This window comes from Oncorhynchus keta, chromosome 18, assembly GCF_023373465.1.
Source record: "Oncorhynchus keta strain PuntledgeMale-10-30-2019 chromosome 18, Oket_V2, whole genome shotgun sequence".
Classification (NCBI taxonomy): domain Eukaryota; kingdom Metazoa; phylum Chordata; class Actinopteri; order Salmoniformes; family Salmonidae; genus Oncorhynchus; species Oncorhynchus keta.
Genome location: NC_068438.1, coordinates 2314466 through 2331029, shown reverse-complemented (window position 1 = coordinate 2331029; position 16564 = coordinate 2314466). Strand labels below are relative to the sequence as shown.

General features: G+C 46.3%; 1 protein-coding gene across 7 annotated transcripts in view; it reads right to left on the bottom strand.

Annotated features, from left to right (window-relative positions):
* LOC118396801 (DISP complex protein LRCH3-like) overlaps positions 1-16564 on the bottom strand; it is an 84028-nt gene that overhangs the window by 13820 nt on the left and 53644 nt on the right. For 2 of the 7 annotated variants that reach the window (XM_052467102.1, XM_052467105.1), the window contains exons 14-21: positions 6004-6057; positions 3813-3893; positions 3166-3243; positions 2427-2463; positions 2055-2168; positions 1278-1378; positions 856-993; positions 438-515 (exon numbers count right to left, since the gene is read on the bottom strand). In XM_052467102.1, coding sequence (XP_052323062.1) covers positions 438-515; positions 856-993; positions 1278-1378; positions 2055-2168; positions 2427-2463; positions 3166-3243; positions 3813-3893; positions 6004-6057 — 681 coding nt within the window. The remainder of the gene's footprint in view (positions 1-437; positions 516-855; positions 994-1277; positions 1379-2054; positions 2169-2426; positions 2464-3165; positions 3244-3812; positions 3894-6003; positions 6058-16564) is intronic. The other 5 variants (XM_052467103.1, XM_052467106.1, XM_052467107.1 and 2 more) reach the window with 5 other exon arrangements.

Sequence of the window (16564 nt, the reverse complement as noted above, 5' to 3'; positions counted from 1 at the left end):
CATTTGAGAGGGAAGCGGAGGAACGGAAAGAGAGAGAGAGAAAGTCACTGTTATTAAGCGGTTTACAAAAGCTATGCAGGCTGCCCGTTTGTCATTTGAGTTAGCTGGAGTCAACTGATAAACAGCAGGGACAGAGAAGTAGGCTAAACTGTGGTTGATACAAAAAGCAGAGTAGTAGAGGGAGTCTGTCTCCCGACTATGAACAAAACATTTATGATAGAAGAGAAAAACCTGCACTGTCTGAAAATAGCCTTCAGGTATTTCATTCATTTGTTGAGGTCACTGCCTGCTGCTGGCAAATTAAAATCTGAAGAACAGTCAGTCAGTAAAGGTTCTCTTGGATCATATGCTTTTTCTAACCCATCACAAACGTTTTAGCATGAAGACTAGTGAATTGAGTATGCCAGTCCTTTATTCAACTAGTGTGAAGGTCTTACCTGTGGAACCCCGATCCTGCGACACGCCTCCAGAAAGTTCTCCACGTTCCGCCGACATTTGGCCATCGTCAGTTTGGGCTTGATGGACAGAGACAGAACAGGGACAATGGTAAGCACAATGACAGCGGTTGTGTCCCAAATGGCACCCTATTCCCTGTCAAGTGCACTACTTTTGACCAGGGCCTGTAGGGCTATGTCACAGCAAATAGGGAATAGGGTTCCATTTGGGATGTAAGCAGTGCCTGATCATAACCCAAATGCAAAAAAGTAGCATTGTTGTATTGATATGCTTGAAGTGTAGTGTTCCTGAGAGAAAGACACACTGACAAAATGTATTCTAAAACTGATATCTCACCAATGCACACATGGTTTGCACACACAGCACACGCACAAAGTGCGCAAACACACAAACACTCACCACAGCAGGGGAGGGCACATGGATGCTGGGTACGGATCGTGGCCGCACGTGATTTGCCAGATGGCAGAGGACGACCCCGTCGGTCAGTGCTGCCCCCAGGTCGCTTGGCAAGGACACTTTCAGACGTGACTCTATGTTCTACAAAATAGAGCAGGATACAATTACAGGGGGATCAGCACATGTCGGGACTGGAGTGTGACCTTGTGATCTGACCTGGGCTCATGAAGCACCTGAGAGTAGGAGTGCCGATCTAGGATCATGTCCCCGTGTTCATATAATTGTACTCATTACGATCTGAAAGGAAAGACTGATTCTGGTTGAGCACTCCTACTCTGAAATGCTTTATGAATACGGGCCAAGGAACCCAGTAGAAACTCCAGGCCCTAATAGCTTGTTCAAAAGGGGGGGGAGAATCTGTTCACCTTCCGCAGTTGCTCCACCAGAGCAGCCTCCTCTCCCATGGGGCCTTGAGCCTGGGTAGGGGTCACATCTTCAGGCTCTGGCCTGGGGGCGGCACCATCACCTGGCGTGGAAGGCAGAACCAGACAGGCTCAAACATACACACACAAGATCAAAAGCTGGTGAAAGCAGAATGGCTGCTAATCATTGATCCTGAAGACGAGGAAAGTCCAGCTCTACGGATACAAGTGCATGACCAGACGGCTGGCAAACAAACCAGAAGGCAAACTACAGCAGATAGAACTACAGCAACAGAAGGAACTTGAAGTAATAGTCGGAACAAAACCAACAGAAAACTGAGCTTCGAAACTATAAGCCACAGATGCATGTTAGTCACTGAACCAAACAGACAAAACTCTGACCTATAGACAGACAGAAATCAAAGTCATAGACCAGCATACATAAGTCAAAACAAAAGCCGACAATATCCCCTCCCCTATTTAAAACATAGAAATCTTTCCATACGCAAAATGATCTAATACTACTACCCCCATCCCCGACCCCCAAATGAATTCTAAGGGTGTGAAGCGTCTATTTTGTTTGACTATCCACAGTATCGCTCAGTGACTGTGCAGGATCCCATCCAGACGTGTCTATCAGCCCAGCTAGTTACCAGAGCAATGTCACATGACACTCAATTGCGACATGCGCATTGCACACTCAGGAGGTACCAACACTCTCTTCTGAAAGCTCCCCAGGCCATGCAGCCAAGATCCAGAGGTTGTGATCCAGTGACATACCTCTCCTCTGCTCTTCCTTCTGGCTGAGGCGAAACAAGAAGCTGTCCGGCCGCTGGGCGGGTCCACAGCAGGAGGGCGGAGTAACAGGGCCGGGGTAAGAAGGTGATTGGAGGGCTGCAAGCAGAACAGGAAGTGAGCAGGTGGGAGAGAGGTAGAGTGAATATGGCGTGTTATAAAACCCTTTCAGATCCACAGGAACGTCTAGGGAGTTGTAGTCAATTTGGGATACAGAAAATGATTAAGGAGAGGGGAAGGGTGTGTTGGAATCTGGTCTCGTTCACAGCCATTTACACTCTGGTTTCCCTGGAAGCCAATGGGACTAGCTGCACCTAGCAGTGAAGGGCAGCAGGAATAGTGTGACTGGTGTCTTACCTGTGGGAGACAGGGAGGAGCAGCGATCCTCGCCCTGCTGGGTGGCCAGTCAAGTCCCGGCAGAGAGCAAACAGAGGGAGAGAGAGGGTTCATTTCATCCCACTTTCAACTGGAGTCAGGAGTGAAACTCCGGCATTCATGCACATACGGTTCTCTCAACAATACTCAGGTATATATCACACCTCTGTTGGCACCAGAGATGTAATGAGGGAGAGTAAAGGCCAGCAAATATCACGAGAGCATCTTTTTTTGACACCAACATTAGCGCTGTTAGCATTAGCATTCATCTTTTACTGTTTGGTGTTAACAAACCTATCTTTTACCACTACATCAAAGATGGGCAACTGTTACAGAGAAGAGGGTGGACTGTGGGCATAGAGCCATGGATCAGACTCTCTGGTTGCAGGTAGGTAGAGTGGCCCCTTAGGGTCAGCTTATAATGATATATTCATGGATTGGATTTATAGACACCTAGTGCTTTCCTAATAGGTGCTCAACGCGTTTCCATTATGCAGGGGAAACTCACCTCATCCACAGCCAAAGTGTAGCTCACAACTGGGTGGTTGCACAGGGGAGCGCACCACACATGCACGAGCCAAACTCTAACCATCACTAAACTGGCCCTGGACCAGTGTTTAACAGCATGCTCCAAAATCCAAAGCATATAAGGAAATAAAAAGAGAGAGAGAGACAGAAAAGGGAGGTTGCTCTGAAAAGACGACGTGCAAGGTTGCAGTACCTGCAGTAGACAAGTTGGGGCAATATCGGCAGGATAGGAGAGACACCCATCTATGGACATCCCAGACACAGTAAGAGACTGGGGGGAGGTGGTTGGAGAGAAAGAGTGCAGGAGGACAAAAATATAAGGAGAAATAAGGAGAGAGACGAGGGAAGGAATGGCAACAGGTGGATTGAGGGATTTAAAAATCAAATAAAATTACAATTGAGGAGAAAGAGTAACAAGGAAGTGTGAAGGAAAATAAAGAGACGTGGAATAATGGAGAGATTTATAAGCAGAGAGAGATTGAAAATCGAGTACTGTTCTGTTAATTGAGTAAAGCACAGTGCACACACAGCATGCTGCAGATACAGGCCACAAAACAACAACTATGTGCATGTTTGTGTGTGGGATGGTATGTTTGCAGACAGCCCGTATATCATTTTATATTTCAGTAATTTAGCAGACGCTCTTATCTAGAGCAAATTAAAGGAGCAATTTGGGTTAAGTGCCAATGACTTGGTTGGTTTGTTTGTTTGTATGTATTGCTGTGCTCCAACAATGTGTGACTGTGTGTATGCTGTGCACACATAGTTGCTCCCTAAATGTGCATGTGAAACAAGTCAAATGTGTATATGTGTAGGACTGTAACCAAAGGAGTGTTTCACCTGCTTGTGAGTGCCAGGCTTCCTCTTTATGGTGTTGGTGTCAGTGTCTATCTCAAACACCATGCGAGGCTGGTACTCGCTCTAACAGTGAACCAGCCGGAGAAGGGAGAGAGAGAGAGAGAGACAGAAAATAAACACATACAGAAAGAGGGGAATCAGAAGAGAAAGAAGTGGAGGAGGAGAAGAGGGGTTAAGCCAGGACAGGTGTAAGGTACAATGCACCAGAAAAAAGGGACTATTTGTTATGCCCTACGGGCGTTGGTAAAATGTAGTGCACTATATAGGGAATAAGGTGCCATTTGGGACACAACTCCTGTCTCTGGAACAGGTTAGTGAAAAAGTCAGAAAGCAAGGGGACAGGCAAGGATTCCAACAGCCAGCTGAAACCCAGAACCAAGCAGCAGGTCATCTTATGACTAAACTAACAGCGTTTTCACACGACCGTGCTGACCCAAACCATACCATGCTGGTGAAGATATTTCCATTTTCCTTCCATGCACCCAATTAGGTATCTGATGCCAGCCCCCTTTTAGAGGGACATTATACAAAAAAATACGTGTATTTTGTTCATTAGTCTACTGTTGACAGTCACAAATTGTGCATGTCAACAGTTTAACATTTCAAGACGAAGGACTGTAATGAAAGTGCTCTGACTACTTGAAGTTTTTGTTTTAAAATAAACAAGTCACGCCAAACCAGGCTGTAAATAAGCCATGTGTAACAAAAGCAGGCTTATACTTGGGTTACACTGTACTGTGCTCAGAGAAAAGTGAGCCAGAGGGGTAGAGTTTGGGTCAGAGGAACATTACTGTGAAAAAGTTATAATACCCAGGGTTGTGTTCATTAGGGCACTTGACAGAAAATGAAAATGTGAGTTTTATCCTAGTCCCACATGGAAGTTCAATCCGCTTTCTTCCATTTGGTGCGTAAGGAACACGACCCAGTTAATGATGTCAAACGCCACTTCTTTTACAGTGGCAGTGAATGGCGGAACACATCGCTCACTGACCAACAGATTGTTAGATGCAATCAGAAAAAACAGATTTCCACACAGGCATATGACGAAACACAGGTTTCACAACTGCCAAAATAAAGGAAAGTCCAAATGAAAGCGTCTTAGTAGGGCGTTGGGGCACCACGAGCTGCCAGAACAGCTTCGATGCAACTTGGCATAGATTCTACAAGTGTCTACAACTCTATTGGAGGGATGAGTCAGCATTCTTCTATGAGAAATTCCATCATTTGGTGGACTGAGGTGCCGCTACAGAATCTCCCATAAGTGATCAATTGGGTTGAGATCTGGTGACTGAGATAAACACCCTTTAAACTCTGTATGCTCCTTTGAGACCCCTCTTTCAAAGTCATCAAGATCTCATCTAACCATGGTAGCCAAAATAATGGGCAACTGGGCATGTTTATACATGACCCTAAGCATGATGGGATGTTAATTGCTTAATTTACTCAGGAACCACATGTGTGTGGAGGCACCTCATTTACTCACGTTTCCTTTTTTTGAGCAGTTACCTGAAAGTCCATACATTCATTCTCGTGTGAATGTGTTTAACTATATAACCAAACAGTAGACAAGAGTGTTAGAGATGGAGGGGGAGGACTATGAAAGGTTATTGGGTGTTGACAGGTGGGTAGAGAGAGGGTGGATAGAGAGCAGGTGAGACACAGGTCGTGTTCCCATTTCCTACTGTTTTCCTAACGTGGGCACTTGTTTACTCCGCCACAAGTGTTTAGAAGCATAAAGATTCATTTTTGTTAAAAAAATATATATATAAAAGAATTCCCCCAGAACAGCTTTAGATTGGTGTAAGCATGCCATGGGCTACCATATATCTTTCCCCAGTTGCTCCCTTTTAAAACAGTGTTATTCAAAGTCGGGGTCGAGACCCCTTGTGTGGCCGACTGGGAACTGAAGATGGGGTCGCCAAGTATTATTTCTAAATTAACATGACAGATTATTGTATGGAATGATACGTTTTTGAAAAAGATACCTCGAAAAATACATTTATTGGTTTCTTTTCATTTGGATAAGAGATGAAAATGCAATGAATTTAAGGTCATTTGTTGATGTAAAAATCTAAATTGACCACTGTTCTAAAATGAGTGGAGAGAGAGTGAAGTAGTGCAGACTTGTTGGCTTAGGGAAGAAGAGAAGGGGAGCACAGCGACGGGGCCTTACCATGAAGAGGGCCGAGTCGTCCGTGTGGGTGGAACGCCTGGAGGGGTACGCGTTCTGGCAGGGAGGAGTGGAAGAGGGGGAATGAGGACAAGAACACACATGGAAGACAGGAGGTGAGGATGGAGAGGGGGTGAGGGGGAGATCACTAGGATATATAGCCAGCGCTCTAGACTAACACTTTCCCCTGGTGGCACAAACATTTTTAGTTGGTGGCACCAGCACATGATGTGGTGGCACCCCCCCCAAAAGAATTGTGCAGCGTCCCACACCAGAATACATTTGAGTCAGCATCTTAAGTCATTATAAAGTCATTTACAATGCTTTATTAATTAGTGTCAGACTACAGAGATGGCATTCAATAAATAAGTTACTACATCTAACATGTCCAAGCAGGAATGCATGATAAAAAAATATGGGGATATACAAGCCTAAACCAGTGATGGTCAGGAATTTTGGGTTGACAATTCAGCTACTTTTGTTATATTTTACTGTCACTATAGGGCTCCAGAATTCAGATGTTTTTTTTGTCTTGATGTGCTCTAATATTATTGGGTTATAGTATATGCATTGGTTGAAGCTCAATGTTACATACCATCATATCTAAAACCAATATGACACCAATGACGATGAAAATTAGCAAATTAACTTGTTTGGCGGTACACAACACACTCCACGCCTCTGGTCATGATTTGTCCGGCCGTTGGCGGGAACCACTATACCGGATCTTTGACCGTTAGCATTAGGGTCGTCAGACAATTTCTTTCAAAAACATAGCTCAAATTCTAGACGTCGGATTCATACGAGTCCACAGCGTCCATAAAATGAGCATCAGACTTGCCACCTTTCGGATTGAATACGTTTGTAGGTGCAACCGTTAATGAAACGTATAAGGTATCCAGTGGCGACCCGTCATTCAGGGCATGTGGGGCTGATTTGCTTGTTTTTTTGGCATTAATACCTGCCACATCAGTTTTCAAACAATTTCAAATAAAAAATAAAAACAAACATTCATTGAGTTCATAAAGCCCCATACAAACTTAGTCTCATTTTTGTTTTCTTGAGTAAGGCAGCTCCAAAATGCAGGCGTTTCAGCCGAGCTCAGGGCTTTCTGTGGTGGTGGGGCGGGCCAGCAGAAAATACAGAGCGTTGCGTAGACTCAGTTTTCTACCACTCATGGGACAGTACAAGTCTAAAGTTAGAGCTAGAAAATGTATATTAGAAGTGTCCATCCAAGGAGGCTCAAGGTCATTGGCCACAGAAATTACGTCAAATCACGTTATTTGTACAGTAGCTTTGATTGGACTGATCATGTCAACATCTTACTTTCAAAGTCTTAGCTAACAGTCATCATCATGAATCAAGTCGACAATCTACTGGCAAATCCTTTTTAATCCTTGTCATATGAAGATAAATAATGACAGAGTAGCCTATAACTTGTTTTAGAGAGATGTCATAATCTAATATTGTAAGAGGTTTCATTATGTGCTGATATCCCCCCTCTGCATTCGGTCACTTAACATTTCAAATCTGCTGAACACAGTTATATTGACTACGTCCGTCGTCACTCACTCATTAACCTTCACAGGATTGGTGGGTCCCCCTCTGGATGGTTGAGCTAATGTAGGGTACTGCGATTAGCATGAGGTTGTAAGTAACAAGAAAATTCCAGGACATAGACATATCTGATATGGGCAGAAAGCTTAAATTCTTGTTAACTTGTTGAGTGTAGGGGGCAGTATTTTCATGATTGGCTGAAAAACATACCCAATTGAAACTGCCTATTTCTCAGGCCCAGAAACTAGAATATGCATATAATTGTCAGATTAGGATAGAAAACACTCAAGTTTCCAAAACTGTCAAAATATTATCTGTGAGTATAACAGAACTGATATTGCAGGAGAAAACCTGAGGAAAATCCAATAAGGAAGTGCTATTTTTCCTGAAAGCTCTCTGTTCCATTGCATGCCTTCCCTCCATAGGGATAGCCACCAGATTCCTTTTCCTATGGCTTCCTCAAGGTGTGAACACTCTTCAGACATAGTTTCAGGCTTTTATTCTGAAAAATGAGCGAGAACGACACATCGCATCAGTGGATGGCTGGGTGCCAGCAGAATTTTGCATGAGCAACAGTTGGAGCAGACATTTTCTCTCTCTCTCTCCTATTGAAAAAGTTACGGTCCGGTTGAAATATTATTGATTATTTATTGTAAAAACAACCTGAGGATTGATTATAAAAAAACATATGACATGTTTCTACGAACTTTACGGATACTATTTGGAATTTTCGTCTGCCCTGTTGTGGTCGCTCGAGCCTGTGGATTACTCAACAAAATGTGCCAATCAAATGGAGGTATTTTGGTTATAAAAATAATCTTTATGGAACAAAAGGAACATTTATTGTGTTACTGGGTGTCTCGTGAGTGCAAACATCCGAAGATCAAAGGTAAGCGATTCATTTATTGCTTTTCGGACTTTCGTGACCAATCTACTTCGCTGCTAGCTGTTTGTAATATTTTGTCTACTGAGAGAGATGTCCTTACATAAAGTTTTATTGAAATCTGGCACGCCAGGTGGATTACCAACATGCTAAGCTGTGTTTTGCTATATTGCACTTGTGATTTCATGAAAATTAAATATTTTTAGTCATGTAATTTGAATTTGGCCCGTTGATGAAAATGATCCCGGTAACAGGATGGGTGCGTCAAGAAGTTAATCTAACGCCACTGTCCAATTTACAGTAGCTATTACAGTGAAATAATACCATGCTATTGTTTGAGGAGAGTGCACAGTTATGAACATGAAAAGTTATTAATAAACCAATTGGGCAGTCTTGATACAACATTTTAAACAGAAATGCAATGGTTGATTGGAGCAGTCTAAAACTGCACATACACTGATGCCATCTAGTGGCCAAAATCTAAATTGCGCCAAGGCTGGAATAATACATTGTGGCCCTTCTCTTGCATTTCAAAGATAGTACTAACAAAAATATAAAAAGCATGTTTGTTTCTTTGTATCATCTTTTACCAGATCTAATGTGTTATATTTGGGGCGTAGGTAGCCTAGTGGTTAGCGCATTGGACTAGTAACCGGAAGGTTGCAAGATTGAATCCCAGAGCTGACAAGGTAAAAATCTGTTGTTCTGCCCCTGAACAAGGCAGTTAACCCACTGTTCCTAGACCTTCAATGTAAATAACAATGTGTTGTTAACTGACTTGCCTAGTTAAAAAAAGGTTCAGTAAAAAAAAATATTATCCTCCAGTCATTTCACATTTCCACAAACTTCAAATTGTCTCCTTTCAAATAATATCAAGAACATGCATATCCTTGCTTCACGCCTGAGCGACAGGCAGTTACATTTGGGTACGTCATTTTAGGTGAAAATTGAAGAAGAAAAAGGGTCAGATCCTTCAGAGGTTAACTCTACTGGATCTGTGTCCACGTAAAATCAAGTTGATCCAGAGAGAGAGGAACAACAAACAGATCCAGACAGGGAGGGAGAGACAACAAACAGATCCAGACAGGGAGGGAGAGACAACAAACAGATCCAGACAGGGAGGGAGGGACAACAAACAGATCCAGAGAAAGAGGGACAACAAACAGATCCAGACAGGGAGGGAGAGACAACAAACAGATCCAGACAGGGAGGGAGAGACAACAAACAGATCCAGACAGGGAGGGAGAGACAACAAACAGATCCAGACAGGGAGGGAGAGACAACAAACAGATCCAGACAGGGAGGGAGGGACAACAAACAGATCCAGACAGGGAGGGAGAGACAACAAACAGATCCAGACAGGGAGGGAGGGACAACAAACAGATCCAGAGAAAGAGGGACAACAAACAGATCCAGACAGGGAGGGAGAGACAACAAACAGATCCAGACAGGGAGGGAGGGACAACAAACAGATCCAGACAGGGAGGGAGAGACAACAAACAGATCCAGACAGGGAGGGAGGGACAACAAACAGATCCAGAGAAAGAGGGACAACAAACAGATCCAGACAGGAGGGAGAGACAACAAACAGATCCAGACAGAGAGGGAGAGACAACAAACAGATCCAGACAGGGAGGGAGGGACAACAAACAGATCCAGAGAAAGAGGGACAACAAACAGATCCAGACAGGGAGGGAGAGACAACAAGCAGATCCAGACAGAGAGGGAGAGACAACAAACAGATCCAGGGAGGGAGGGAGAGACAACAAACAGATCCAGAGAAAGAGGGACAACAAACAGATCCAGACAGGGAGGGAGGGACAACAAACAGATCCAGACAGGGAGGGAGGGACAACAAACAGATCCAGACAGGGAGGGAGGGACAACAAACAGATCCAGACAGGGAGGGAGAGACAACAAACAGATCCAGACAGGGAGGGAGGGACAACAAACAGATCCAGAGAAAGAGGGACAACAAACAGATCCAGACAGGGAGGGAGGGACAACAAACAGATCCAGACAGGGAGGGAGGGACAACAAACAGATCCAGACAGGGAGGGAGGGACAACAAACAGATCCAGACAGGGAGGGAGGGACAACAAACAGATCCAGACAGGGAGGGAGAGACAACAAACAGATCCAGAAAGGGAGGGAGAGACAACAAACAGATCCAGACAGGGAGGGAGAGACAACAAACAGATCCAGACAGGGAGGGAGGGACAACAAACAGATCCAGAGAAAGAGGGACAACAAACAGATCCAGACAGGGAGGGAGAGACAACAAACAGATCCAGACAGGGAGGGAGGGACAACAAACAGATCCAGGGAGGGAGGGAGAGACAACAAACAGATCCAGAGAAAGAGGGACAACAAACAGATCCAGACAGGGAGGGAGGGACAACAAGCAGATCCAGACAGGGAGGGAGGGACAACAAACAGATCCAGACAGGGAGGGAGGGGCAACAAAAAGATCCAGACAGGGAGGGAGGGACAACAAACAGATCCAGACAGGGAGGGAGGGACAACAAACAGATCCAGACAGGGAGGGAGGGACAACCAACAGATCCAGACAGGGAGGGATGGACAACCAACAGATCCAGACAGGGAGGGAGGGAGGGACAACAAACAGATCCAGACAGGGAGGGAGGGACAACCAACAGATCCAGACAGGGAGGGATGGACAACCAACAGATCCAGACAGGGAGGGAGGGAGGGACAACAAACAGATCCAGACAGGGAGGGATGGACAACCAACAGATCCAGACAGGGAGGGATGGACAACCAACAGATCCAGACAGGGAGGGAGGGAGGGACAACAAACAGATCCAGACAGGGAGGGAGGGAGGGACAACAAACAGATCCAGACAGGGAGGGAGGGACAACCAACAGATCCAGACAGGGAGGGAGGGACAACCAACAGATCCAGACAGGGAGGGAGGGAGGGACAACAAACAGATCCAGACAGGGAGGGATGGACAACCAACAGATCCAGACAGGGAGGGATGGACAACCAACAGATCCAGACAGGGAGGGAGGGAGGGACAACAAACAGATCCAGACAGGGAGGGAGGGAGGGACAACAAACAGATCCAGACAGGGAGGGAGGGACAACAAACAGATCCAGACAGGGAGGGAGGGACAACAAGCAGATCCAGACAGGGAGGGAGGGAGGGACAACAAACAGATCCAGACAGAGAGGGAGGGACAACAAGCAGATCCAGACAGGGAGGGAGGGAGGGACAACAAACAGATCCAGACAGGGAGGGAGGGACAACAAGCAGATCCAGACAGGGAGGGAGGGACAACAAGCAGATCCAGACAGGGAGGGAGGGACAACAAACAGATCCAGAGGGAGAGGGACAACAAGCAGATCCAGACAGGGAGGGAGGGACAACAAACAGATCCAGACAGGGAGGGAGGGACAACAAGAAGATCCAGACAGGGAGGGAGGGACATCAAGCAGATCCAGACAGGGAGGGAGGGACAACCAACAGATCCAGACAGGGAGGGAGGGAGGGACAACAAACAGATCCAGACAGGGAGGGATGGACAACCAACAGATCCAGACAGGGAGGGATGGACAACAAAAACATCCAGACAGGGAGGGAGGGACAACAAGGAGATCCAGACAGGGAGGGAGGGACAACAAACAGATCCAGACAGGGAGGGAGGGACAACAAACAGATCCAGACAGGGAGGGAGGGACAACAAAAACATCCAGACAGGGAGGGAGGGAGGGACAACAAACAGATCCAGACAGGGAGGGAGGGACAACAAACAGATCCAGACAGGGAGGGAGGGACAACAAACAGATCCAGACAGGGAGGGAGGGACAACAAACAGATCCAGACAGGGAGGGAGGGACAACAAACAGATCCAGAAAGGGAGGGAGGGACAACAAGGAGATCCAGACAGGGAGGGAGGGACAACCAACAGATCCAGACAGGGAGGGATGGACAACCAACAGATCCAGACAGGGAGGGAGGGAGGGACAACAAACAGATCCAGACAGGGAGGGAGGGACAACCAACAGATCCAGACAGGGAGGGAGGGACAACCAACAGATCCAGACAGGGAGGGAGGGAGGGACAACAAACAGATCCAGACAGGGAGGGATGGACAACCAACAGATCCAGACAGGGAGGGATGGACAACCAACAGATCCAGACAGGGAGGGAGGGAGGGACAACAAACAGATCCAGACAGGGAGAGAGGGAGGGACAACAAACAGATCCAGACAGGGAGGGAGGGACAACAAACAGATCCAGACAGGGAGGGAGGGACAACAAGCAGATCAAGACAGGGAGGGAGGGAGGGACAACAAACAGATCCAGACAGAGAGGGAGGGACAACAAGCAGATCCAGACAGGGAGGGAGGGAGGGACAACAAACAGATCCAGACAGGGAGGGAGGGACAACAAGCAGATCCAGACAGGGAGGGAGGGACAACAAACAGATCCAGACAGGGAGGGAGGGACAACAAACAGATCCAGACAGGGAGGGAGGGACAACAAACAGATCCAGACAGGGAGGGAGGGACAACAAGAAGATCCAGACAGGGAGGGAGGGACAACAAGCAGATCCAGACAGGGAGGGAGGGACAACAAACAGATCCAGACAGGGAGGGAGGGACAACAAACAGATCCAGACAGGGAGGGAGGGACAACAAACAGATCCAGACAGGGAGGGAGGGAGGGACAACAAACAGATCCAGACAGGGAGGGATGGACAACCAACAGATCCAGACAGGGAGGGATGGACAACAAAAACATCCAGACAGGGAGGGAGGGACAACAAGGAGATCCAGACAGGGAGGGAGGGTCAACAAACAGATCCAGACAGGGAGGGAGGGACAACAAACAGATCCAGACAGGGAGGGAGGGACAACAAAAACATCCAGACAGGGAGGGAGGGAGGGACAACAAACAGATCCAGACAGGGAGGGAGGGACAACAAACAGATCCAGACAGGGAGGGAGGGACAACAAACAGATCCAGACAGGGAGGGAGGGACAACAAACAGATCCAGACAGGGAGGGAGGGACAACAAACAGATCCAGACAGGGAGGGAGGGACAACAAACAGATCCAGACAGGGAGGGAGGGACAACAAACAGATCCAGACAGGGAGGGAGGGACAACAAACAGATCCAGACAGGGAGGGAGGACAACAAACAGATTCCAGACAGGAGGGAGGGACAACAAACAGATCCAGACAGGGAGGGAGGGACAACAAACAGATCCAGACAGGGAGGGAGGGACAACAAACAGATCCAGACAGGGAGGGAGGGACAACAAAAACATCCAGACAGGGAGGGAGGGACAACAAACAGATCCAGACAGGGAGGGAGGGACAACAAACAGATCCAGACAGGGAGGGAGAGACAACAAAAACATCCAGACAGGGAGGGAGGGAGGGAGGGACAACAAAAACATCCAGACAGGGAGGGAGGGACAACAAACAGATCCAGACAGGGAGGGAGGGACAACAAACAGATCCAGACAGGGAGGGAGGGACAACAAACAGATCCAGACAGGGAGGGAGGGACAACAAACAGATCCAGACAGGGAGGGAGGGAGGGAGGGACAACAAACAGATCCAGACAGGGAGGGAGGGAGGGAGGGACAACAAAAACATCCAGACAGGGAGGGAGGGAGGGACAACAAAAACATCCAGACAGGGAGGGAGGGACAACAAACAGATCCAGACAGGGAGGGAGGGACAACAAACAGATCCAGACAGGGAGGGAGGGACAACAAACAGATCCAGACAGGGAGGGAGGGACAACAAACAGATCCAGACAGGGAGGGAGGGACAACAAACAGATCCAGACAGGGAGGGAGGGACAACAAACAGATCCAGACAGGGAGGGAGGGACAACAAACAGATCCAGACAGGGAGGGAGGGACAACAAGGAGATCCAGACAGGGAGGGAGGGACAACAAACAGATCCAGAGAAAGAAAGAAATGAAGCCGCTGCAGCAACTCCTTCCAGAAATGAGAGCGATTTAGGGGATAAAGACACTGGGCCCAGACATTCCATTTGATTATTTTGTCAGCAATGGCTGCAAAAATTGGAAAAAGCTTTGTTTATCTTCGGGTAAACATGAAATGGCACAAACACAGAGACAGTGTTGTGACATGGCAAAGCTACCAGGCAACTAGCAGTCATGGTGCTGGTGATAGTGATATTGCAGAGAGAAGGGAGTATCTGAGGAGAATTGTTGCGGTCACCTCAATGTTAGGAAGACAGGGACTCTCTTTCTGTGCCAATGATGAATCTAGTGAAAGCACAAATAGAGGGAACTTTCTTGAATGTATGGAGCTTTTGAAGGAGTTTAACCCTTTCCTGCAAAGGTACAATACTCCATCAAACGCGACATCTCTCTCTCCAGAATCTCAGAATGACATGATCGAATGCTGTGCTCAAGAGATTACGGACGCCATGGTCTCTGAGATGTCAAAGTCTGGAATGTATGTCATTATGGCGGATGAGGACAGGGATGGGCAGCCTGAACAGTTGGCCCTGTGTGTTCGGTATGTAACAGAGGGGACAGTTAAGGAGCGTTTACTAGCACTAGCAGAAATCAAGTCATTTGATGCCCAACCGATAGCAAATGAGTTGCAACAGCAACTCCAAATGAGAGGGGTATAGCAGGCCTAAAGTGCGTTGCAAAGACCTATGAACAAAAGGGTTTAACTTAAATATTTTTTTCTAGTGGTATAATATGACCTTGCATGTCTCTCTCTCAAAATAACAATTCAGCCATTTTTGTGCCTTTTGTTGTTGTTTGAGGGATGAGGACAGAGAGGACTTTTATTCTATCCAAATAAAGAAATTAAGTAAGTCATATTAGATCAGTGTCAAACACAAACTGAGACCGGTATACCTTTAGCCAACCTTGTCCAAAAATAACCTTATTTTGATCGATTTTACACCCGTTGCTTATCTAAAAATACATGATGAAAACACATTTTGGAGGCTTTAAAACAAATCCTGGGGGAGTATGCCCAGACCCCCCTAAAAGAAGCTTAGCCCCCCTATCCATGAATATCTAGTGATGTCCCTGGTTGTAAGTAACATCCAACTTTCCAGGACATAGACATGTTTTTTGGGGGGCAGAAAGCTTAAATTATTGTTAATCTGCACTGTCCAATTTACAGTAGCTATCACAGTGAAAAAATACCATTCTGTTGTTTGAGGAGAGTGTACAACAACAACACTTTTATCACGGCAACTGGTTTGATACGTTGACCTCTGAAGGAATATAATGTACTTGCATTCAGTAATCTTGCTCCGATTTGTCATCCTGAGGGTCTCAGGAAAATTGAGCATAGTTCTGTTTGTCAAAATCAATTTTTATATTCAAATGTAAGCACTGGGTTGTGAAGTTTGTACCCCTGCTGTTTGTGTTAAGTTAGCTGTTGTTCATTTTGTTACCTGTCCGGTCATGTCAAAAATGCCGTTGCTGCCTCATTAGTATGCCTCCGGTACACTCCAATAAATATTTGGCACTGAATTGCAAATTGTTGGGTGTATTGGTGTACAACGTTTATAAAATTATAAATAAAATAAATATTAACATGTACATTTTGTACAATTCATTTTTTGTTCATGTAGAGTTTGCTCAAGACGTGATGAGGAGAGGCAAATATACTTGTGTATGGGAGTCCAGATGGCAGCATTAAAGTTTGCCTTGCATTTGTATCCATTCTATGCAGTAATTAAAAGACAACCGGCAGAATTGTGTCCTTCCCTTCCACCTACACCTCACCAGAACACAACGCAGAAAGGTTGCGGTCCAGAACCGGCTACAAACATACATGATACCCCATAAAGTCTCTCTCTGTACTTTGCTCCTGTACTTTGCTCCGTTCATCTTTCCCCTTGATCCTGACTGATCTCCCAGTCCCTGCCACTGAAAAACATCCCCACACCATGATGCTGCCACCAACATGCTTCACCGTAGGGACGGTGCTAGGTTTCCTCTAGACGTCACGCTTGGCATTCAGACCAACGAGTTCAATCTTGGTTTCATCAGTCCAGAGAATCTTGTTTCTCATGATCTGAGAGTCTTTAGGTGTGTTTGGTATACTCCAAGCAGGCTGTCATGTGCCTTTTACT